The sequence below is a fragment of the Rhodamnia argentea genome, chromosome 9 (genome assembly GCF_020921035.1).
Source record: "Rhodamnia argentea isolate NSW1041297 chromosome 9, ASM2092103v1, whole genome shotgun sequence".
Lineage (NCBI taxonomy): Eukaryota > Viridiplantae > Streptophyta > Magnoliopsida > Myrtales > Myrtaceae > Rhodamnia > Rhodamnia argentea.
The window spans coordinates 20,474,925-20,499,202 of record NC_063158.1 but is presented as its reverse complement, the minus strand read 5'-3'; the positions used below and the strand labels follow the sequence as shown (position 1 = coordinate 20,499,202).

Genomic DNA, 24,278 nt, shown 5'->3' with positions numbered 1-24,278 from the left:
GGTCTCAAATTCTTAATTGACTAATGATCACAAAAAATCCTCAAACCGATACATCCGTGACAAATTTACTCTAAACTTTTTTTGACTACCAAAAATCCCAAGCTTTTACATTTGTGATAAATTTATCCTAAATTAAATATTTTAACCATAAAAAACCTCAAGCTAGTACATATGTGACAAATTTATCCTCTGTTAGTTTCTATTAAATTGGATTAATACCACGAAAAATCTCAAATTAATACATCTGTGACAAATAGAGAGTAAAAACTTTCAAATGCATACATTCGGCAATTGCCACGTGTCATCCAAATTAGTAATTTGGCGATGAAATTTAACGAAAATTAACGGAGGCTAAATTTGTCATATGTGTACCGGTTTATGGCAAATTTGTCAAAGGAGTACCGGTTTAATATTTTTTATGGTTAAAAAAATGGTTTATGGTAAATTATGCTGCCCTTATCTATTCATGGTTCCGGATCCCGATATGGAACTTGATTCACTATTCCGATTTCAATGATTCTCGGATATCAATCAAAATATAGGGTAAACAAAACCATTAGTATTGTTAACCCATCTCTCAATTTAAGGAAGCTCCTTCCCTCTCTCTCTCTCTCTCATATGAGGGTCACACTAAAAGAGGCTTTTGCTGCTCACCCTTATGTTGTTATTTCATAAAGGGCTACTCGCTCTTGGAGTGAGGGCATTAGGGTTAGGCGGACAACGAATGGCCTCTTTTGGGTATGGGGCCCATTTTCTCTTATGGGTCAAGCAAATTTATCATAAATGCATTAATTTGAGGTTTTTCACGACATCAACTCTTTAAATTAAAACTTAGATGGGGTGTGTTTCGTCGCTAGTCAAAACCATCGTCAAGACTGCTTTTTTTTTTTTTTGGGTCGAAACCAGTGGATATCATCCTTGGAGGTCATCGATGACGTTCAAGGTTACTCGTTCGTCAACGCCAGTTTGACTCCCCTTTGCTGTCGCTTCGAGCTTAAGATCAGCGACCCGTTGACATCCCGTCGCGTGCTCCACGCGCTCAGCCTGTCGCTGCCCATTCATCCCACCAATTAATCGCCGCAGAGAGCGAGTGCCGTACTCAATGACGTCGCCGATTTCCGGTGCGCGTGGTCCTTCGCGAGGAGAAACGACAAGACCTCTTTTTCTGGTCCTCCCCACGTGCTAAAACATGGGCTTCTTAGGCTATAGGATAGGGCCACTGCCTGCCATCAATGGGAGACGACAGCTGCGGACCCCACTGAAAAGATAAGATGAAGCCTGTCCTCCCCTTCGTTTCCCCACTTTTTGCTTCTTGATGCGTGACCGACAGGACTAAAGGTCTCTTGAGCGATCGATCCAAGCAGTATAAAAAAATAAACCGGTAGATTATTAGGCTTAGATTTAATAGATAAATAACTAAATAATCGATCTAATTTGGGTAATTCTTATTTTGGTCGGCCCTTCTTGCACATCTCTAATTATTCATCCTCGCTACGCATATAAGAAAGGAGCCACATGAGGTGAAAATCCCATATGTAATTCCGAGATGGAGATTCTTCGGATCGCACGATAACCCTAATGGATGCCGGCTCAATCCAAAGGGAATTACGCATAAGCTTTACAGGGATTATTATGAAGCTGTGGCTGCCGTGAGGCATTTTATTATAGAAGTTGTACAAACACGTCGTGCTTGCATATTTCGAAGGTTTTCGATGAGTGATTGAGATTTATACTTTCACGAACCTACCGAATCCTCGAGGATTTGAGAATTGCCCCTTTGATCGAGTTCCAGCCCAATCATTGTCATGCAACATAGAAAGATTTTCTTTCTTTTTGTTTTCTCCCTTTTTCATGATTTTCTTAGCATACAACATTATCAAACTGTAATGAGTATTGTCGTCCTTTCATCTTTTAGACCCCTACGTTGAAGTTTGCACCACATAAGAAATTCAGAGTGTCGAGTTAATCATTTTGACTGCGTTTATTTTGCGAAAAAGGAATGATTTGAAATATATTTTCCTAAAGAGAATATATTGTATCGCTAGTCGATGAAAAATTTTCAATTGTCATGTCTCATTTTTTATGTCTATGATGAATTTATTTTTTTTTCCAAATAATTTATTTTTCACTAAACAACCGAAGCCTTCATTTGCTTTCGGTTATTAAACTTTGAGGGTGTGCATTTTCAATTGAACATAGAAAATAGACGTATGTGTTTGCAACCCAAAAAACCATATGTGCTCATATCCGATTTTGCAACTTAGGCTCGTCAAAAGTGATTGAGGGCGTTGAGGGATTTTTAATTCGGGAGTCGGAAGTTACCCTGTTCAAATTCTATTAGTTGCCGTCAAACTACTCTGAATTAGGATCACTGCATAAATCGATGGATTGGATTAGTTATGCATATCTATTAGGGAAAATATAATTATCCGAGCGGATACATTTTCATCACCTTCAAGATATTTTTCTAGAAGTGAAATCGGACTCCACGAAAATCCAAATAAAAAGCCGAATCATATTCCGATCTCTATATTTGTCCAATCAGACATGAGCATACGATCTCAATAATTCTGCGCACGACACGTGTACAAATATACCCGAAAGAAAGCATAGCTCTCGCGCTATTTTAGGGCTTCTCGTCTAGAAGGAAAGCATAACAAATAAAAAAAAAAGGGGGTCAACACTATAGAGCATTTTCACAAATGAATGGCTAGATATAAAACATGAGCAATTACTTCTTCTGAAAACCTTCGAGGTTCTTTTCTCAGAAACAGAAACCGAGAACTCCTCTCTCTCTCTCTCTCGCCCCCGGCTGTCCGCTTGCGATCTTGGTACGTCTCTCTCTCTCTCTCTTTGTCTCGACACCGCATTCCGGCAGGTCGGTCGCCGGTGAATTCGGCATTTCTTTGTTCATGTTCTTGTCTCTATAGGCAAGAGAGAGAGAGAACAAGAGAACCTTGTCTTTTTGATTTTCTTCCCTCTCGCATGTATGACGTACGTGCCCGGCTTCCGTCTGCCCTCGTTTCGCTTGTTCCGGCGTAGCTCCGGTTCTTTTGCCGGTTTCTCATTGGCATTGCCACATTCCTTTCCTCTGTTCTTCTTTCTTGACCTTCATTAGAGGGCCATTCATTTTTTTTTTTTTTTTCCATTTCTTTTCCAGAGGAAGAGACTGTGACAAGGCCATGGACGAAGACAAGAAAAAGTCTGAGCAGCCGGAAGGTGGCGATGGTGGAAACAAAGGGAAGGACCAGAAGGTGTCCTTCTTCAAGCTGTTTGCCTTCGCTGACCGCCTCGATGTAATTTTCATGGTGGTCGGCACCATCTCCGCCGTCGCCAGCGGGCTCTCGCAGCCTCTCATGACCCTCATATTTGGGAAGCTCATCAACTCTTTCGGCTCCTCCGACCGCGACCACGTCGTTAAGGAAGTCTCAAAGGTATACGCATATTGTGTTTAGCACTCGAAATCGGGATCGGTACCTTTCTGGGTTTCAAGGGGAACCTTGCAAGATCTCATTTTCCCTGTTAAATTCTCTAGTTGTGACATAGATGAACGTGAGGAGAACCATGTGACTCTTTCTATGTTCTGCACTTTGTTGGGTTTTTTTAAGGAAAAGGAAAAGGAAAGAGAAGCAATTAATGGAGGAAAACATCATTCAGTGAAGTTTATGCTAACCAAGTTCTGTTCTGGTTTGACTTAACTTAGTCATACGTTTGGCTGATTAGCTAGTAGCACTCATTTACTAATTAGACAAACTTGGTACCTAAATTGGCCAGTGGTGAAAGCAGACCTGCCCTCTTTACTGTTTAGATTTCACTTGCGATGATGAGAAGGAAAGGTTCTGATTTTCCGTCACGGTCAAGTCAATATCCACATTTTCTAACTCTATGCACCATCCTGAGCAGGATGCCGCCGTAGAGATGCCAGAAAAGTCCTTTCCTGTATATGCTAGTTTATGTTACTAATGATCATACCTTTTGGGACATTCAGGTGGCCGTCTTGTTTTTGTACTTGGCTCTCGGCACTGGAGTCGCTTCTTTTCTCCGTAAGTGCAATCGGATTCTGTGTTTGCTACTTTGTTTAACATTACTGTGCTTGAGTATGTCTATACTTGGTCATGTCCTCTGGTTTTCCTACTGATTGCATAAATGGGGACTCGAAAGAAAGTTATGTTCTGTTTGATGCTGGTTTCTGTGTCTATCCATGGTGTTCAGGTCTAGCTAGAATTATATTTACTGACAGTAACATAGAATGTAGCATGACACCGAAAGTTCTCTGTAATGATTAATTAGTTTCGGGTTCTTTGGTCGTATTCTTTCTTCTTTGTTGTTCGTATCTTGTCTAGCTTCTCCGTAAGATCTGCAGTTAAAGGCTTAATCGCTGTATACGCTGCAGAGGTAGCTTGTTGGATGGTCATTGGAGAGAGGCAAGCGACGCGGATTCGAGGTTTATACTTGAAAACAATACTAAGGCAGGACATTGCCTTCTTCGACACCGAGAAAACGACCGGAGAGGTCATTGGGAGGATGTTGGGAGACACCATTCTCATTCAGGACGCGATGGGAGAAAAGGTAGAGATAGGGTTGCCACTTGCTCTTTTTTTCATATTTGTACCAGGAAAAGCATGATGATCAGGAAAGTAATTGTCATATGCCCACAACTGACTCGTGAAGTTTCATTCACGTAGGTTGGCAAGTTTGTACAACCGGTGGCGATATTCTTAGGAAGTTTTGCGGTCGCTTTTACGAAAGGATGGCTTCTTGCATTGGTTCTCCTCCTCTCATGGTTATTGCCGGAGGCTCCATGGCGTTGATCATGTCTAAAATGTCGAGTCAAGGGCAGGTTGCCTATGCAGCAGCTAGAAATGTTGTGGAGCAGACTGTCGGGGCGATTAGAACGGTAAGTAGTAGAGAGATTTATAAACGTTGAAACCTTAAAATGCAATTAGGTATTGCAAGGATTTCTTGTCGTCCAAATTTTGATCTTCTTTCTTTTCCATTGCTAGGTTGCATCCTTCACGGGTGAAAAGAGAGCGATAGAAAAATATGACAGCAGGCTGGAAGTTGCATATAAAGCCAGTGTAAAACAAGGGCTCGTGTCCGGCATGGGGCTTGGAGTTGTCCTGTTAATCGTGTTCTGCACTTACGGACTTGCCGTGTGGTATGGATCCAAGTTGATCATAGAGAAAGGATACAATGGCGGGCAAATCATCAGTGTCATTATGGCCATTATGGTCGGCGGAATGTGACCGCTGTACTTTCTTTTTCTTCCATCTCCTCTTTTTATCAGTTTGCAAATTTACAGAAGAAATTCTCATCTTTCTCGAATGGACATTTCTTGGTCTGTAGGTCCTCGGGCCAGACATCTCCTTGCATAAATGCATTTGCATCAGGACAAGCCGCAGCGTACAAGATGTTTGAGACCATTGATTGAAAACCACTTATCGACTCCTATGACACCTCTGGAAGGTTATTGGATGATATAAAAGGTGACATTGAGCTTAGGGATGTTCATTTTAGGTACCCGGTGAGACCAGACATGCAAATCTTTGCTGGATTTTCTTTGACGGTCCCGAGCGGCAAAACTGCAGCTCTGGTCAGTCAAAGTGGCAGTGGGAAATCCACAGTCATCAGCTTGCTCGAGAGGTTTTATGATCCTGATTCTGGTGAAGTACTCATCGATGGCGTCAATTTGAAGGAGCTTCAGCTTAAATGGATCAGGGAGAAAATTGGATTAGTTGGTCAGGAACCTGTCTGGTTTTTAACGACTATAAGAGAGCACATAGCCTATGGAAAGGAAAACGCAACCGATGAGGAAATCAGAAAAGCGATTCAACTTGCCAATGCTGCAAAATTTGTCGACAAGCTGCCGAAGGTACCCCTGTTCTTTTGATTTATCATAGTGTTCCACTCATGATTGAAATTTCTCATCTGATATTTCGTCTCAGTAATCACTAATCACGAACATGATCCGGAAAGCCATCAAGCAGACTAACAGAAGTCTTTAGTTACTTTCGTATCTCGTATGTTGACTTCTAATTAGATGTTTCGAGGGGATAAGCTTCACGGTCGAATGTGTCTGTAGGCCGTTGACACAATGGTAGGAGAGCATGGGGCACAATTATCCGGCGGACAAAAGCAGCGAATTGCCATAGCAAGGGCCATTCTAAAGAAACCGAGAATCCTCCTCCTTGATGAAGCAACTAGTGCGCTTGATGCAGAATCTGAACGAGTTGTTCAGGATGCCTTGGAGAATGTCATGACGAACCGAACTACTGTTATAGTCGCACATCGCTTGACAACTATCAGAACTGCAGACACCATCGCAGTTGTGCACCGTGGCAAGATAGTGGAGCAAGGTAAACTAATTCTTCTACCTCATCCGACATATTCTTATCATCTCTTTTTTACAACTAATGATGTTGATATGTTCAAATCCGACATTTAGGAACTCATGAGGAGCTGATCCAGGACCCTGAGGGGGGCTCCTCGCAGCTTGTCCGTTTGCAAGAAGGAAACAAAGCCGACGAAGAGAAACTTGGCCAGGTAGATATGAAACTGGGTACAAGTTTTGAAGCCGACATGCTACTGATTAGAGCCTTTAGCAAAAACTCATCTGGTAGACCATCCATGGGGAAATCTATAAGCAGAGGTTCATCAGGAAGCCGCCACTCTTTTGCTCTCGGCTATGGTGCTCCTGGTCCAATTAATCTCGTCGAGATGGGTGGAGAGGAGGAACATTATGAGAGAACTGAACTGGACAAAGAGAAGCGTCAGAGTGTATCCATCGGACGTCTTGCATATTTGAACAGGCCCGAGTTGCCGGTTCTGGTGCTCGCATCCCTTCGAGCCTTGGTACATGGAGTGGTGTTTCCGATATTCGGGCTCTTGCTGTCTTCTTCTATCAAAATGTTCTATGAACCTCTGGACCAACTAAAGAAAGACTCCAATTTCTGGGCACTCGTTTACATCGGTATGGGATGCATCACTCTAGTAGTTGTGCCGTGTCAGAACTACTTGTTCGGAATTGCTGGTGGCAAGTTAATTCGAAGGATACGATATTTGAGTTTTCAGAAGGTTGTAGACCAACAAATCAGTTGGTTCGATGATCCTGCAAACTCAAGGTATGGTAGATTTATCTTTATACATTGCCCTTTCAACGTATTAGCATGTTTAATGCTAATGTACTCAGATAAATTCAAAGGTTATGCACCATGAAAGGTCCTAACGATCACTTTCTTTGAAACTCTGCAGTGGTGCAGTTGGTGCGAGATTGTCCACTGATGCATCAACGGTGCGGAGTCTAGTTGGCGACGCATTAGCTCTGATTGTCCAAAATATAGCAACAGTTACAGCGGGATTGCTCATAGCATTCATAGCAAACTGGATGTTGGCTCTCATAGTTCTTGCAGTCACCTTTGATACTCGCTCAAGGATTTGTCCAAGCGAAATTCCTGAAGGGTTTCAGTGCAGATGCCAAGGTCTGTCCGCAGGTTCAAACTGTTCCCTATTCTTTACACTTCACATATGATTTCAAGATGGGTGGGAAATTGTTTAATTCTGCATCCAGATGGAAAAGACTGTCGACTTTGAGGAAAATCTCAAGATTTTGAGTGGGTGTTCTGGTTCATCACCTCATCTCGCTGACGTTGATGATGGATCTGAAGTGGTATCCGGAGTGTTTGACGGGGCTTACTATAGGAATCCGCTGGAGCGCTTAGGCTTGTTTATGAAGGACGAGTTTTTGGAAGACGACGATGATGAGAAAATTTTGATTGGGGAGGAGGGTGAGATTCTTACGTAGTTGACATTCGGTAATCCAATGGGGTTGCAGTTAATCTCGTTGTTTCCTCTCAATTGTTGTAAGCTCTTTTGAGCTACAATAGAGCTGAATGTTGCTGTAAATCAATTCCTTGTTTGGTGGAAATACAGAGGTAGTGGTTTGGTGATTTTGAGTCGTTTGTTTGGTTTTACTTTGTGTTCGATTCGAGAATTGTCCAGAGAATATTCCCATCACGAGATGTACCCTGTTAGTCACCCTAGGTTGCTATAAACTTGGGAACAACCTCTAACCCGTATCATCAGCACTGTACAGATGATCAGCGAAGGCATCACATGCTGAAGTTGCATAAAAAAACAGGCATTTTGTGCAACGCATGATGCCATGATGGTGCCCCTGTTCATACCGTGTAGCGATCCTTGGCAGCTCTGTCAAACTTCTTGGCATCCTCCTGCAATATTATCTGAGAAATTCAGTCGCCCAGATCGCATGCTATGACCCACATGAGAAACGACTAAAAGGCGAAAAAGAAACACGAGTTGCTCTGATTTGTCGTGACTCACGTGAAACATGAACCCCGTGCTCTGGCTGTAGTCGGTGAACTCCTTCCACTGCCTCCCAATGCTCATCTACAAAAGGGCCAGGCCAATGCAAGTAATGTCCGAGCGGCGGAGGGCCGAAGTTACTTGCAAACGCTAGTTTGCTGCTCGCCGGTAAATGAACAGGAACTAGAGCTGGCTGGAAGAAGAATTTACCTGAGCAGCTTCGTCTGAAGCATTTCTAGTCCAAAGAGCTATCTTTTCTTGCCTAGCTCTGACGCTGACAACTGCTCCGCAAATCTCCTCTCCATGGTTAAACTGTTCACCAACCATTGCTAGCAACTATTACACAGGAACATAAACATGTTCAGGCCGAGCCCCAAAAAACCTATAGAGAAAAATTCAAACAGCTTCAGTCATTTTGGGGAAAGCATGAGGGCATACCGTGTATAGCCAGGACGTATCTGAATTCCCTCTGGAGAAAGTTACAGTCCACTTCCCTCCGTCTGCACAGACAGGATCTTCCCACTTCGGCTCCACTTCATTCTTGAAGCAGTGGAGGTCAGCTCCTACCACCAACTTACTTGGGCGATGCAGGTTGTTGTAAACACTGAATTCCAAACATCGCAAGTTCATAAGATCACGGACAACTGTACAACAAGCCTTAATTCTCATAGAACATTAAGAAATGCACCTCTATCATCCTAGCATCATGCTATTACTTGGCATAGAATCTGAATACAAACATCATACTAGGATAACATACGGGCTACCGAAGTGGAAATTGCCATAATTACAGCACCTGGAATGAGTTGATCGCAAAAAGCAAGAGGCTCAAAATCCCATACAATTTTGTAGAAGAGATTAGTGATGGACAACACTGAAGCTTCTCTTTTGACAAAAAAAAAAAAGGGTGCACATTCAATACTATTGAACACTTTTTCTCAACAAAAGGAATATTAGGATCTCGATAATCTCCTGAAGAGCTTCACGAGGAAACAACTAAGGAAAAGAAGAAAAGTAGCGAGGGAAAGAGAATTCGTTCTTTCCTTCATTTATCCACACAAGATGGCATAAGCATGGCATCTAGTATGTTGAGGGTATTGCACTGAACACCTTTCTTCTTTTCTACTTCTTTCGTCCTTGCCGCTGTTCTTAACTAGTCATTTGCTAATCACTCAGTGAAAATTATCAGCTTCTTGCATGTTGCTGAAATGCTGCTGTTCAAGGAACTTAACATAGGGGAAATATGGTGGATCGAATGTCTTCCATTAAAATCTTCTTTTGTATCAATGCATGCCTAAAAGAGCAGATTTTGTTGAATCAACCCACGTGCGAGTGATTCTACATAGAAAGAACCTCATTCTGTATATAGAATTTACCACGTGATTCCACCCAGTTTAGCAGATGCCAGAGTACAATGCTACAGAAAACAACAACAAAAGATATTACCCAGAAAGGATCTAACCTCACTAAGCAGGATATGAATCCATTTACGCCATTATATTCTATTTCACCTCCTAAGGAATCCACTAGTATCCAGATGCCTGAGTGCCACAGCAATCAAGATAATTATCCATCTTATACAATTCAGCAGTCTCTACACTGTTGGTCTAATTAGAAAGCACCATAATGGACTCAGCCAAAATGTAGTTTTCCATCTGATTGTCACAACGCCAGTTAGACTCTGACAATATCAACACTGTCAAGACCAGAGCATGTCATTCAAAAAGGGGAAACAGCTATTACCATTTGATGAAGTATATGCAGTACCTGACAATTTAGTATAAATTGACTTCAGAAGAAAATGTGGCTTAAAAAGGTAGACCACATATTACATTACATTAACATAAAATCGAGGGGGAAAATGTCGATAGCAATAGCTGATTGATCACAATGTCGTAAGAGAACAGAGGTGAAACCCCAAATGCAGAATCAAAGATCATCCAGTCTAATATTCAGTTTCTTGACACCAAATGCTTGACTCAAAAAGTTCCAATCCCCAACCAAACACTTCATTTTCCAAGATCTGCCGTGCAGAACGACACTTCTAAGTCTTAACTCGGCTGCCCTTTCGGCAATCGACAAAGCCAAGTTAAAGGACACACCATCAGGTGCCAGCAAAGCAAAAAGGCACCAGATGGATTTCCCAATTTCATGGCTACTACTCAGTACTCAATACTCAAATTCAACCCGAGAGAAATGAGATATCTTTCATCTCTGAGATAAATATACCCAAATTTCGCATCCTCCTGTTTATCCTACGACGTATCATCATAGATTGGAAAGAACCAAGGAAAACACAGAAAATTTGGATCGGATATGGCATCATTTGTGATAATCACGATCCCAAGTCGAAACGTAAACAGAACTTCAAGTGTCTCCAAATCCATACACGAATGATGATTTGAAATGAAATCTGAAACGAGCATCTGTAAAGACGTGAACCCTCTCTCTCTCTCTCTCTCTCTCTCTCACACACACACACACACATTGTACTCGAAATTTCACAAGATTGAAACAGAACATCGAGCAAGATAAGCCTAAACGGAGACCAAGAAAGACAACAGAAAACAGAAAATCGCTCTACCTCCAGAACTCTTCAATGGTGGCGCAAGTGTAGATCGGGCGTATCAAGCTTCCCCAGGCAGCTTGACTCGACTTCGCGGTGGGACTATCGAACCAGAAAGTCCAAGAACGCTCGAGCGGATGAGGCCGGCTCGTCGTCAACCCCTCACTCAGCACTCGCTTCGGCGGATCCCTCTCGTGGCGCGCCATCTCCCGCTCGGCTCGTTCCGAGCGATCGCCGCGCAAGAATCGACGAGGACCGTAGCCCGCGATCGGAGGGCGATCCTCGTGCGCCGGCGGAGACCTCGCGGCCTCTCCGATCAGCATTTTTCCCCCGCCGTTTCTCGCTTTCCTCCGCAAAGAAAAACTCTTTCCCTCGGTTTCTCGCGCTCTTTCCAAACGGTTGAAGTGGCGTTTGACTATTTTCTTTTTGGATTTTATACTTATTTTGTTTTTTTGTTTTTTTTTGGATTGTATGATAAGTTTTCTAAATATTACGAGGCTTGATCAAGATTCGCCAAAACGAGTGGTGAAATTTTTAAATTTTTTTTTATGCTCAGCGAAAATGATGATGATGATGAGGGGAAATTATTAAAAAAAGATATGCTTGAAATTATTTTTAAAAAAAGTATATACTTTTATTTTTAAGAAATGCGTATTTACGCCCTTATTTTAGCGAAGTAATCTACACACACTCACATTGTTCTCTCTTGAGTTTGCGGTCTCGAGCGCCGAGTTCTTAACCATGGCTACCGGACATCGAGCTGCCAGCAATTTTTAGCTATACATAACCACATGACTTTTCCTCATAGTGGGCAATTTTTTTTTTAAACTAAGGTTTCATTTGTTTTGCGAAAAATAACTTCAAAAAAAAAAATTCGAATTTTTCGGCGTTCGGTTCTTGGAAAACAAATGAGGGGAGGAAAATATATTTTTTTGTCAATGGAAAATGTACCTTCATAAGTAGGAAAAATGACAATATTTTTCGGTGGTCGGCCGAACACAGATTTTTTTTTTTTAATGATAAATAGCGGAACCACTATATTTTGCCTGTGGAATAATAGCTAGAACACTTGCCAAAACCAGATTGTTCACTAAGGTGCCCTATTCTACACGAATTCAAAAGAACCAGAGCTTCCCAAAGCTGACAATAGTCCATTCCGAAAACGCTCATCAAGTTGCTCGTAAATCCATGATCAATAATGGAAATATTACTAAAAAATTCATAAACCTATTGCAAATATATAGTGAACACGAGCTTTCAAATGTTTCTAATGCGTCCGTCACGGTTCGATCCTATTCTAGCTGTCCACGTATCAGTCCATCCGGTACTCGCAGTGCCAGCATGCACAATCGGCGGCTATTACCGCTAACGTAACGATGGTTGAGATTTGTTGAGATACTACGGAAGGTATCAAGCAAGGGCTTTTAAAAACCATGGCCCCTTGTCTAATGGTTGAAGAAAGGAGTCATGCGCATTCATCGGACTCATGACACACGTTTGGTTCTCTAGACTCGCAATAAATTTCATATTCAAGCCCGCCCAATTGGGTTTTGACCCGCGACTTACCTTAACCTATTGAGATATTTCATAGACACTAAAGTTTAATTACCTAATAAAGACTTGCTTGTCATGACAAGTTAAATGAATGAATTGCCCATATGAGCTTGGAAATAGAATGGGCCAAATGTAGTGTAAGCCACCAGCTAATGTGGGCATGAAACCGCCATCGGCCAGACAACCTAATGGAACTTCGATTCAACATGATCACCGCCCTAATTCAACTCATCGCAGTCGGTCCACATGTTTCGTGGGATCAAAAAGAGGGTTCAATGGACAATAATTAGTACAATCCATTTCAGATCCCAAAGCGATGCCCGCTTTCGAATACGATAGTTAATTCGATCAATAATAGCGAAAAAAGAATATGCTTATATGACAGTTCTTTTTTTTTTATCTACCGGTAGAATTGACAGCATATTGTGCGACACAATAAATAAATAAGAAATAAATAAAAATTATTGTGGGGTCCACTCCGTCAAGAATTTGTGGCCCTGTTGTTATTCTCACAGTCACAAAAAAAAAAAAAAAAAAAATTGTTATGCTAGCAAAATCCTACTGAAAATTTTCCCATCAAATCCAAATTCATTTTACTCTGAAAATGTGCGGCGTTCGACAAACGATTCGTTTTCAAGATATAGCAGATTCATAGGCCAACAAGGTCTACAACTGATTCATTTTCCTTTGCAATGTCCCATATGCATGTTTACAAGTTGAAACAAAACTATTTGGAGCCTGTTTGGATCTATTTTTGTTATACTTTTTGGTAATTTTTTTAAACCGACTTTTGTGGGATACACATTTAACTTTTTTAAAATTTGGAACATTTCTTTTTTTTTTTTTGGTTGGAAAATTTGGAATACTTTACCACATACAAATATTAGTAGGTAAGTTACTGTATATTTTCTCCAAAAAAAAAAAAAAAGGTTCCTGTTTATTGGCAGGTAAACAAAAATAAAATAATTTTTACTTTCTAATAAATGTTAAACAAAGCTTTTTTTGGCTTAAATGATACCTAGTTTTTACATTGTTGTTATGTCATATATGGATTTCCCTCAACAATGTTTTTGCTATGTGAGGCCCTATTATAAGATTATAGACAGTATATTAATCCATCTATATTGGGAACGGAAATTAGAAGACTACCGGAGAGTTGGGTTGGTGTTTCATGGCAAACCTTTTCACATTTTTCCAGTCGACTCTGTTCGGCTAATTTCGATCGGAAATCGCTCACGTGGAGGCCGGTTGTCTTACGTGACATGACCGGCCCTAACGAGGACAATTTTAATATTTTTTTGAAGTTTTTTTTTCCTTTTATTCCTTTCTTCAGTTTCCCTTCTTTGCTTTTTTTTTTTTTCCCCTTTTTCCCTCCATCGGCCATCGTTGGGTCTCGTCTAACGCCAAGAGAGAGTATAGAGAAGAAGGAGGTAACACGAGTGAGAACTTAAATGAATAGGTCACTCATCACTTGGGAATTTACCCAAGAAAAAAGAGCAAAACAAGAAATCATTCTTCTTCTTAAGCCAAAGGCTCAAATAAGTTATGAATAAAAAAATTTGATTTTTTTATTCATCATAACATGCTTATATAGATGAGCATAGAACAACCCTTCAAGCATAGGAAGTAGACTAAGCATTAAATATATTGATATTACCCAAACATTAAAGACACATAGATACTTGAACTTTGACCCTTGAGAACTACAATACACTTAAGACTTTTAAAAACTTGGACTTAAATTCGTTCATCTTCTTAGGTATCTGAATAATAGACACCTTGAAAGATCAACAAACGTTAAAGGAAATCATCTAAAACATCTCTCGATTGTTGAGTAATCTATTGGTTGTCTCGGTGTCAACTTGCCTACCGATATCGACAACTCTCTTGCTGATCGAAGGTCTCTCGATGAATTTATTGGTTTACAACGAATGCTTTGGCATCATCGGCAATGGTAGAGGTCCTCGGACGAGGGCAACCTTTGCTGGATTGGGTGAGGTTAGCCCTTGCTAGATTGTGTTAGGTCAGCCCTGCGCCTAATTCGGGGCGAAGGCAACCCTTGCTAGATCCAACAAGGGCGGCGACCTCCACCGGCCATTGATGAGGCCTGATGATGGCCGGCGGAGAGAAAAAGAAAAGGAAAAAAGCGAAGAGGAAAACAAAAGAAAAAAAATGAAAAATAAAAGAATAAGTAAACAAACAAAAATATAAAATTCGAAAAAAAATATAATAATATTATTAAAAATGCATGGTAGAACGGCCGACGTTGACGTCAATAATTTCCGGCCAAACTTGGCCAGATTGATTTAATTGGCAAAACTTTAAATGTTTAGGATTCGATTAGCAAAATTAAAAGATTAACGACTGAATTGACGAAAGTGCTATATATGTTTAGGATTTTTTGTCCAAATTTTGCACATTTTTGGTGTTCTTTTGCTAGCCCAAAGTATAATTAAAAGAATGCCGACCGGCTGAATCGTCCTAGACCGGAGAAACCTACGTAAAAAGGTCATCAATGACGTTTTTGGGTCATCAAGATTCCTCCTCCCACATCCTTCACGTTCACACCTCAACGCAGACTTTGAGTGAGCCTTCACATTCCGAAGCCAGTCCACGTGTTCGTTCGGGGTGGTAAGAGTGGTTGGGGATGGATGGAGAGTGGTCACGAGATTCAATCTTGGGTTTCGTCTTTTCATATCAACTTGTGATCTTCCTAACATTCTCACTTGTGTATAAAAATCGTTTTGTTTCTGTTACGGCTTTCAATTATAAGATAAAAAGATTATATATAAAAATAGCTATTCATAAGTCAAAATTCAAATTACAAATAAAATACGCGTTCAAATTACAAAAAACTCTCTAGCTTTTTTGAGGTGTTGCCTCTTGCAACTCCTGCCGAGGCAGCCCCCGACTCCTGTACTTTCCTGTCAATGAAAAATATGAACCGTACCCAACATAACCTAGCCCCGCCATCCCAATCGTTGCCAACCTTAGATGATCGCCGCCCGAGCCCATTAGGATCGGATCTTGTCTGCGAACTTTGTCACGATGCTTGAGCTCTCATGACGGGGAGCAGCAAGCTCTGTGAGGGAGCGGGGGTGACGCCGGTAGTGAGGGGGCATCAACAACAACATCGAAATCTCTCTCTCTCTCTCTCTCTCTCTCTCTTCACATTCCAATAATGTGTCTTTCAAATTTTGAGGATATGTAAATTGAAATTTTTAAAGAAGTGAGAATGACTTTAATGTAGCTCGATCTATCATCATCATCTAAAGTTTCATGTTCAGGGTCTCAAATTGTTAATTGACTAATGATGAGTAAATAAATAAATAATTAACTAACATGTAAATAAAGTTCTTAAATAGCGCCTGCTGACCTAATCTTCTATTGGCCTTTTCAACATTAGAGAAACATCTCAAGCTAACTCAACTATATAAATGTATGTACTTAGAGATGGCTGTGTGACCGCGATATCCATAAATTCATGATCAATGACAAATTTTTTTTTGGCAACTACTAGTCATCCTCGAGCGTGTTTTCCTTTTTCCCGATCGATAGATCTACATGCGCAAAATTTCACGGAATGCCTAGATAATTAATCAGATGTATCTTGATACTGAATGGTACATGATAAGACTTAATAAACTTGTAATTCAAAAAACAAATTTCAATTTAAATTAGGGTTAATTTCATGAAAAATTTCAAACTGGTATAGCTATAATAAATTTACTCTAAATTATTTTTTCATCACAAAAAACCCTCAAACTAATACATCCGTGATAAATTTACCATAAACTTTTTTTGACTACCAAAAACCCCAAACTGGTACATTTGTGACAAATTTACCCTAAATTAAATATTTTGACCACAAAAAACCTCAAATTGGTACACATATGACAAATTTATCTTCCGTTAGTTTCCGTTAAATTGGATTAATATCACGAAAAATCTCAAATTAATACATCTGTGATAAATAGAGAGTAAAAACCTTCAAACGCGTACATTCAACAATTGTCACGTGTAATCCAAATTAGCAATTTGACGATAAAATTTAACGAAAATTAACGGAGGTTAAATTTGTCATAAGTGTACCAGTTTAGGACAAATTTGTCAAAGGAGTACCGATTTAGAATTTTTTGTGGTTAAAAAAATGGTTTACGGTAAATTATGCTGCCCTTATCTATTCATGGTTCCGGATCCTAATATGAAACTTGATTCACTATTATGATTTCAATGACTCTCAGATATCAATCAAAATATAGGGTAAACAAAACTATTAGCATTGTTAACTCATCTCTCAATTTAAGGAAGCTCATCCCCCCTCTTTCTCTCTCTCGGATGAGGGTCGGGAACAGTAGAAGAGACTTTGCTGCTCACGCCTCCGTTGCTATTTCATGAAGGGCTACTCGCTCTTGGAGTGAGGGCATTAGGGTTAGGCGGAAAACGAATGGCCTCTTTTGGGTATGGAGTCCATTCTCTCTTATGGGTCAAGAAAATTTATCATATGTGCATCAATTTGAAGTTTTTCGCGGTATCAGCTCTTTAAATTAAAACCTAAATGAGGTGTGTTTCGTCGCTAGTCAAAACCATCGTCAAGACAGCTTTTCTTTTTTTTGGGTCGAAATCAGTGGATATCATCCTTAGAGGTCATCGATGACGTTCAAGGTTACTCGTGCGTCAACGCGAGTTTGACCCCCCTTCGCCGTCGCTTCGAGCTTCGGATCGGCGACCCGTTGACATCCGGTCGCGTTCTCCACGCGCTCTGCTCTGTCCGTCCCTCCCCGATTCATTCCGCCAATTAATTGCCGCAGAGAGCGAGTGACGCACTCAATGACGTCACCGATTTCCAGTGCATTGGCCCTTCTTGAGGAGAAACGACAAGACCTCTTTTTCTGGTATAGGGCCACTGCCTGCCATCAATGGGAGACGACAGCTGCGGACCCCACGGAAAAGATAAGATGAAGCCTGTCCTCCGCTTCGTTTCCCGACTTTTTGCTTCTTCAGGCTTGACCGACAGGATTAAAGGTCTCTTGAGCGATCGATCCAAGCAGTACAAAAAAAATAAACCGGTAGATTATTAGGCTTAGATTTAATAAATAAATAGCTAAATAAAAAATAATCGATCTGGTTTGGGTGATTCCTATTTTGGTCGATCCATCTTGCTCCCCCTAATTATTCATCCTCATTATGCATATGGGAGAGGGGCTGCGCGAGCTAAAAATCCCACGTGTAGTTCTAGGACGGAGATTCTTCGAACCGAACGATAACCGTAATGGATGCCGGCTCAATCCAAAGGGAATTACGCGAAAGCCTTGTGGGATTATTATGAAGTTGTGGCTGCCGTAAGGCATTTTATTTTACTTCTTGTACAAACACGTCGTGCGTGCGTCTTTCGAAGGTTTTCGATGAGTGATCGAAATTTATACTTTCACTAACCTATCGAAATCTCGAGGATTTGAGAATTGCTCCTTTGATCGAGTTCCAACCCAAACAATGTCACCTAACATGGAAAGATTTTCTTTCTTTTCTCTTTTCCCTTTTTCAGGATTTTCTTATCACACAACAATATCAAACTGCAATAAGTATTGTCATCCTTTCATCTTTTAAACCCCTACGTTGAAGTTAGTGCCACATAAGAAATTTAGAGTATCAAGTCAATCATTTTGGCTACGTATGTTTCTCGAAAAACGAATGATCCGAAATATATTTTCATAAAAATAATAGATTGTGTCTCTTGAAATAATTAGACAATGAAAAATTTTCAATTATCATGTATAATTTTTTTATGTCTGTGATGAATTTTTTTTTGTTCCAAATAATTTATTTTTCACTAAACAACCGGAGCCTTCCTTTGCATTCATTTGATAAACTTCGAGGGTGCGCATTTGGAAGAGATGAATGCCAAGATATAAAACATGAGCAATTACTTCCTTTGAAACATACGAGGTTCTATGTTCTCTTTAATCTGTCAAAAACCAAACTAAAATTGCATGGGAAATGCAACAAGATAATTAGAGGGTAAGATAACATTGTAACTTTGAATGGAACGTAGAAAATAGATGAATGTGTTTTGTCACCGGAAAAAACCATAGACCCTCATATTCGATTTCGCAACTCGCCAAAATTGGTTGGGAGGGGCATCGAGGGATTCCCAATTCAAGAGTCGGAGGCTACCCCCCGTTCAAATCTCATTAGTTGCCGCTAAACTGTTTTGAATTAAGATTACCAGCATAAAATTGAGGGCTTGGACTTATCCAATTCATGAGACTTGTATGGCATTTTACAGCATCTAATAATCATTCCCCAAATAAAAACAAAATTGAAATCGAGTTTCGCTTATCATTTAGGGAAAATGTAATTATGCTAGCAAAAACGTTATCATCACCTAGAGGGCAGTCTTCTAGAAGCGAAATCGGATTCCTCTCTCCATGTTCAAAAGAAAGGAGAGCCCTTGCGCTATTTTGGGGCTTCTCATCTAGAAGAAAAACATTCCGAAAAAAAAAAAAAAAAGCTAGAAGGATAAAAAAAAAAAAAAAAGAAAAAAGGGTCAACACTATAGGGCATTTTTACAGGGGTCAACCCTTCTAGAAGATGAAGTGTGCCACTCCTTAAGTTTGTCTCTACCTTCTGGGAGACCCCCCGCCGCGTGACCGTCGACGTCGTCACTGGCTAAGAATAGACACCACATGAACAACTTCCCCATCTGGAAAATCACTTTCCCTATATATATGAATCCATGGAGCTTCAACCTTCTTTATCTGCATCAACCTCTTCCTGGTTCTTTTCTCAGAAACAGAAACCAGGAACTCCTCTCTCTCTCTCTCTCTCTCTCTCTCTCTCTCTCTGTCCGCTTGTGATCTTGGTACGTCTCTTGTCCGCTGTCCGCTTGTGATCTTGGTACGTCTCTCTCTCTCTCTCTCTCTCTCTCAACACAGCAATCCGGCAGGTCGGTCGCCGGTGAATTCGGCATTTCTTTGTTCATGTTCTTGTCTCTATAGGCAAGATAGAGGAACAAGAGAACCTTGTCTTTTCGTTTCGCTTGTTCCGGCGTAGCTCCGGTTCTTTTGCCGGTTTCTCATTGGCATTGCCACATTCCTTTGCTTTGTTGATCTTCATTATAGGGCCATTCATTTTTTCTCATTTTACTTTTCCAGAGGAACAGACTGTGACAAGACCATGGACGAAGACAAGAAAAGGTCGGAGCAGCCAGAAGGTGGCGGTGGTGGAAACAATGGGAAGGACCAGAAGGTGTCCTTCTTCAAGCTGTTTGCCTTCGCGGACCGCCTCGATGTAATTTTCATGGTGGTCGGCACCATCTCCGCCGTCGCCAGCGGGCTCGCGCAGCCTCTCATGACCCTCATATTTGGGAAGCTCATCAACTCTTTCGGCTCCTCCGACCGCGACCACGTCGTTAAGGAAGTCTCAAAGGTATACGCATGTTGTGTTTAGCACTCGAAATCGGGATCGGTACCTTTCTGGGTTTCAAGGGGAACCTTGCAAGATCTCATTTTCCCTGTTAAATTCTCTAGTTGTGACATAGATGAACGTGAGGAGAACCATGTGACTCTTTCTATGTTCCGCACTTTGTTGGGTTTTATAAGGAAAAGGAAAGAGAACCAGTTAATGGAGGAAAACATCTCATTCAGTGAATTTTATGCTAACCAAGTTCTGTTCTGGTTTGACTTAACTTAGTCATTTGTTTGGCTGATTGGCTAGTAGCACTCATTTACTAATTAGACAAACTTGGTACCTAAATTGGCCAGTGGTGAAAGCAGACCTGCCCTCTTTTCTGTTTAGATTTCACTTGCGATGAGAAGGAAAGGTTCTGATTTTCCGTCGCGGTCAAGTCGATATCCACATTTTCTAACTCTATGCACCATCCTGAGCAGGATGCCGCCGTAGAGATGCCCGAAAAGTCCTCCTTTCCTGTGTATGCTAGTTTATGTTACTAATGATCATACCTTTTGGGACTTTCAGGTGGCCGTCTTGTTTTTGTACTTGGCTCTCGGCACTGGAGTTGCTTCTTTTCTCCGTAAGTGCAATCGGATTCTGTCTTCGCAACTTTCTTTAACATTACTATGCTTGAGTTTGTCTATACTTGGTCATGTCCTCTGGTTTTTCTACTGATTGCATAAATGGGGACTCAAAAGAAAGTTATGTCCTGTTTGATGCTGGTTTCTGTGTCTATCCATGTTGTTCAGGTCCAGCCAGACTTTTATTTACTGACAGTAACATAGAATGTAGCATGACACCGAAAATTCTCTGTAATGATTAATTAGTTTCGGATTCTTTGGTTGTTTCTTTCTTCTTTGTTGTTCGTATCTTGTCTAGCTTCTCCGTAAGATCTGCAGTTAAAGGCTTAATCGCTGTATACATTGCAGAGGTAACTTGTTGGATGGTCACGGGAGAGAGGCAAGCGACGCGGATTCGAGGTTTATACTTGAAGACAATACTAAGGCAGGACATTGCCTTCTTTGACACCGAGACGACGACCGGAGAGGTCATTGGGAGGATGTCAGGAGACACCATTCTCATTCAGGATGCAATGGGAGAAAAGGTAGAGATAGGGCTGCCACTTGCTCTTTTTTTCATATTTGTGCCAGGAAAAGCATGATGATCAGGAAAGTAATTGTCATATGCCCACAACTGACTCGTGAAGTTTCATTCGTAACTCGTAGGTTGGCAAGTTTGTACAACTACTGGCGACATTCTTAGGAGGTTTCGCGGTTGCTTTTACAAAAGGATGGCTTCTAGCCTTGGTTCTCCTCACTTGCATTCCTCTCATCGTTATTGCCGGAGGCTCCATGGCATTGATCATGTCTAAAATGTCGAGTCAAGGGCAGGTTGCCTATGCAGCAGCTGGAAATGTTGTGGAGCAGACTGTTGGGGCGATTAGAACGGTAAGTAGTAGAGAGATTTATAAACGTTGAAACCTTATAATGCAATTAGGTATTGCAAGGGTTTTCTTCTTGTCCAAATTTTGATCTTCTTTCTTTTCCATCGCTAGGTTGCATCCTTCACGGGTGAAAAGAGAGCGATAGGAAAATATGACAGCAAGCTGGAAGTTGCATATAAAGCCAGTGTTAAACAAGGGCTTGTGTCCGGCATGGGGCTTGGAGTTGTCCTGTTAATCGTGTTCAGCACTTACGGACTTGCCGTGTGGTATGGATCCAAGTTGATCATAGAGAAAGGATACAATGGCGGGCAAATCATCAATGTCATTATGGCCATTATGGTCGGCGGAATGTGAGTGCTGTGCTTTCTTTTTCTTCCATCTCCTCTTTTTATCAGTTTGCAAATTTACAGAAGAATTCTCATCTTTCTCGAATGGACATTTCTTGGTCTGTAGGTCCTTGGGCCAGACATCGCCTTGCATAAATGCATTTGCATCGGGACAAGCCGCAGTGTACAAGATGTTTGAGACCATTGATCGAAAACCACTTATCGACTCCTATGACATCTCTGGAAGGATATTGGATGATATAAAAGGCAACATTGAGCTTAGGGATGTTCATTTTAGGTACCCGGCAAGGCCAGACGTGCAAATCTTTGCTGGATTTTCTTTGACAGTCCCAAGCGGCCAAACTGCAGCTCTGGTCGGTCAAAGTGGCAGTGGGAAATCCACAGTCATCAGCTTGCTCGAGAGGTTCTATGATCCTGATTCTGGTGAAGTACTCATCGATGGCGTCAATTTGAAGGAGCTTCAGCTTAAATGGATCAGGGAGAAAATTGGATTAGTTGGTCAGGAACCTGTCTTGTTTTTAACAACAATAAGAGAGAACATAGCCTATGGAAAGGAAAACGCAACCGAAGAGGAAATCAGAAAAGCGATTCAACTTGCCAATGCTGCAAAATTTGTCGACAAGCTGCCGAAGGTACCCCTGTTCTTTTGATTTATCATAGTATACCACTCATGATTGAAATTTCTCATCTGATGCTTTGTCTCAGTAATCACTAATCACGAACACGATCAGTAAAGCCATCAAGCAGACTGACAGAAGTCTTTAGTTACTTTCATATCTCGTATGTTGACTTCTAATTAGATGTTTCGAGGGGATAATCCTGATGGTCGAATGTGTCTGTAGGGCCTTGACACAATGGTAGGAGAGCATGGGGCACAATTATCCGGCGGACAAAAGCAGCGAATCGCCATCGCAAGGGCCATTCTAAAGAACCCGAGAATCCTCCTCCTTGATGAAGCAACAAGTGCGCTTGATGCAGAATCTGAACGAGTCGTTCAGGATGCCTTGGAGAATGTCATGATGGACCGAACTACTGTTATAGTCGCACATCGCTTGACAACTATCAGAACTGCGGACACCATTGCAGTTGTGCACCGTGGCAAGATAGTGGAGCAAGGTAAACTAATACTTCAACCTCATCCGACATATTCTTATCATCTCTTTTTTACAGCTAATTGATGTTGAGATGCTCGAATCCAACATTTAGGAACTCATGAGGAGCTGATCCAGGACCCTGAGGGGGGCTACTCGCAGCTTGTCCGTTTGCAAGAAGGAAACAAAGCCGACGAAGAGAAACTTGGCCAGGTAGATACGAAACTGGGTACAAATTTTGAAGCCGACAAGCCACTGGTTAGAACCTTTAGCAAAAACTCATCCGGTAGACCATCCATGAGGAAATCTATAAGCAGAGGTTCATCAGGAAGCCGCCACTCTTTTGCTCTCGGCTATGGTGTTCCTGGTCCAATTAATCTCGTCGAGGTGGGTGGAGAGGAGGAACAATATGAGAGAACTGAACTGGACAAAGAGAAGCGTCAGAGTGTATCCATCAGACGTCTTGCATATTTGAACAGGCCCGAGTTGCCGGTTCTGGTTCTCGCATCCCTTGCAGCCTTGGTACATGGAGTGGTGTTTCCGATATTCGGGCTCTTGCTGTCTTCTTCTATCAAAATGTTTTATGAACCTCCGGACCAACTAAAGAAAGACTCCAATTTCTGGGCGCTCGTTTACATCGGTATGGGATGCATCACTCTAGTAGTCGTGCCGTGTCAGAACTACTTGTTTGGAATTGCTGGTGGCAAGTTAATTCGAAGGATACGTTATTTGAGTTTTCAGAAGGTTGTACACCAACAAATCAGTTGGTTCGATGATCCTGCTAACTCAAGGTATGCTAGATTTATCTTTATACTTTGCCCTTTCAACGTATTAGCATGTTTAATGCTAATGTACTCAGGTAAATTCAAAGGTTATGCACCATGAAAGGTGCTAACAATCTCTTTCTTTTAAACTCTGCAGTGGTGCAGTTGGTGCGAGATTGTCCACTGATGCATCAACGGTGCGGAGTCTAGTTGGCGACGCATTAGCTCTGATTGTCCAAAATATGGCAACAGTTACAGCGGGATTGCTCATAGCATTCATAGCAAACTGGATGTTGGCTCTCATAGTTCTTGCAGTGTCACCTTTGATACTCGCTCAAGGATTTGTCCAAGCGAAATTCCTGAAGGGTTTCAGTGCAGATGCCAAGGTCTGTCCGCTGGTTCAAACTGTTCCCTATTCTTTACACTTTACATATGATTTCACATGACACTTTCTTTATTCCCACGTTACAGGAGAAGTATGAGGAAGCTAGTCAAGTGGCGAATGATGCGGTCGGTAGCATCAGGACAGTGGCGTCCTTTTGCGCCGAGAAAAAGGTGATGGACTTGTATGAAGAGAAATGTCAAGGCCCAAAGGAGCAGGGTGTCCGGCTTGGGGTTGTGAGCGGGATCGGATTTGGCTTCTCCTTCTGTGCGCTCTACTGTGTAAATGCGTTCTTGTTCTACATTGGAGCTATACTGGTGCAACATGGGAAAGCAACCTTTTCAGAAGTTTTCAAG

General features: G+C 41.4%; 3 protein-coding genes and 1 long non-coding RNA gene across 10 annotated transcripts in view; 2 read left to right on the top strand and 2 right to left on the bottom strand.

Annotated features, from left to right (window-relative positions):
* Positions 1 to 7,947, top strand: part of LOC115752996 (transcription factor GTE12) — a 22,124-nt gene extending 14,177 nt beyond the window's left edge. The window contains exon 12 of the mRNA XM_030691450.2: positions 7,615 to 7,947. Coding sequence (XP_030547310.1) covers positions 7,615 to 7,801 — 187 coding nt within the window. The 3' untranslated portion in view covers positions 7,802 to 7,947. The remainder of the gene's footprint in view (positions 1 to 7,614) is intronic.
* Positions 1 to 24,278, top strand: part of LOC115732035 (ABC transporter B family member 9-like) — a 57,674-nt gene that overhangs the window by 156 nt on the left and 33,240 nt on the right. For 2 of the 7 annotated variants that reach the window (XM_048285214.1, XM_048285215.1), the window contains exons 1-11: positions 2,766 to 2,831; positions 3,161 to 3,434; positions 3,989 to 4,043; positions 20,824 to 20,999; positions 21,121 to 21,342; positions 21,450 to 21,688; positions 21,792 to 22,317; positions 22,528 to 22,801; positions 22,892 to 23,567; positions 23,698 to 23,926; positions 24,012 to 24,278. In XM_048285214.1, coding sequence (XP_048141171.1) covers positions 3,183 to 3,434; positions 3,989 to 4,043; positions 20,824 to 20,999; positions 21,121 to 21,342; positions 21,450 to 21,688; positions 21,792 to 22,317; positions 22,528 to 22,801; positions 22,892 to 23,567; positions 23,698 to 23,926; positions 24,012 to 24,278 — 2,916 coding nt within the window. In that variant the 5' untranslated portion in view covers positions 2,766 to 2,831; positions 3,161 to 3,182. The other 5 variants (XM_048285212.1, XM_048285213.1, XM_030691444.2 and 2 more) reach the window with 5 other exon arrangements.
* LOC125316563 lies at positions 7,409 to 24,034 on the bottom strand. The gene is made up of 3 exons (XR_007199691.1): positions 23,966 to 24,034; positions 15,003 to 15,010; positions 7,409 to 7,509 (listed from the first exon to the last, which is right to left on the bottom strand). It is a non-coding gene; the product is annotated as an uncharacterized LOC125316563 (long non-coding RNA).
* Positions 8,061 to 11,291, bottom strand: LOC115752998 (eukaryotic translation initiation factor 4E-2-like). Its single transcript, XM_030691453.2, has 5 exons — positions 10,907 to 11,291; positions 8,761 to 8,926; positions 8,533 to 8,658; positions 8,341 to 8,406; positions 8,061 to 8,228 (listed from the first exon to the last, which is right to left on the bottom strand). The coding sequence occupies exons 1-5, from the start codon at positions 11,209 to 11,211 to the stop codon at positions 8,178 to 8,180; spliced, it is 714 nt and encodes a 237-aa protein (XP_030547313.1). The 5' UTR covers positions 11,212 to 11,291; the 3' UTR covers positions 8,061 to 8,177.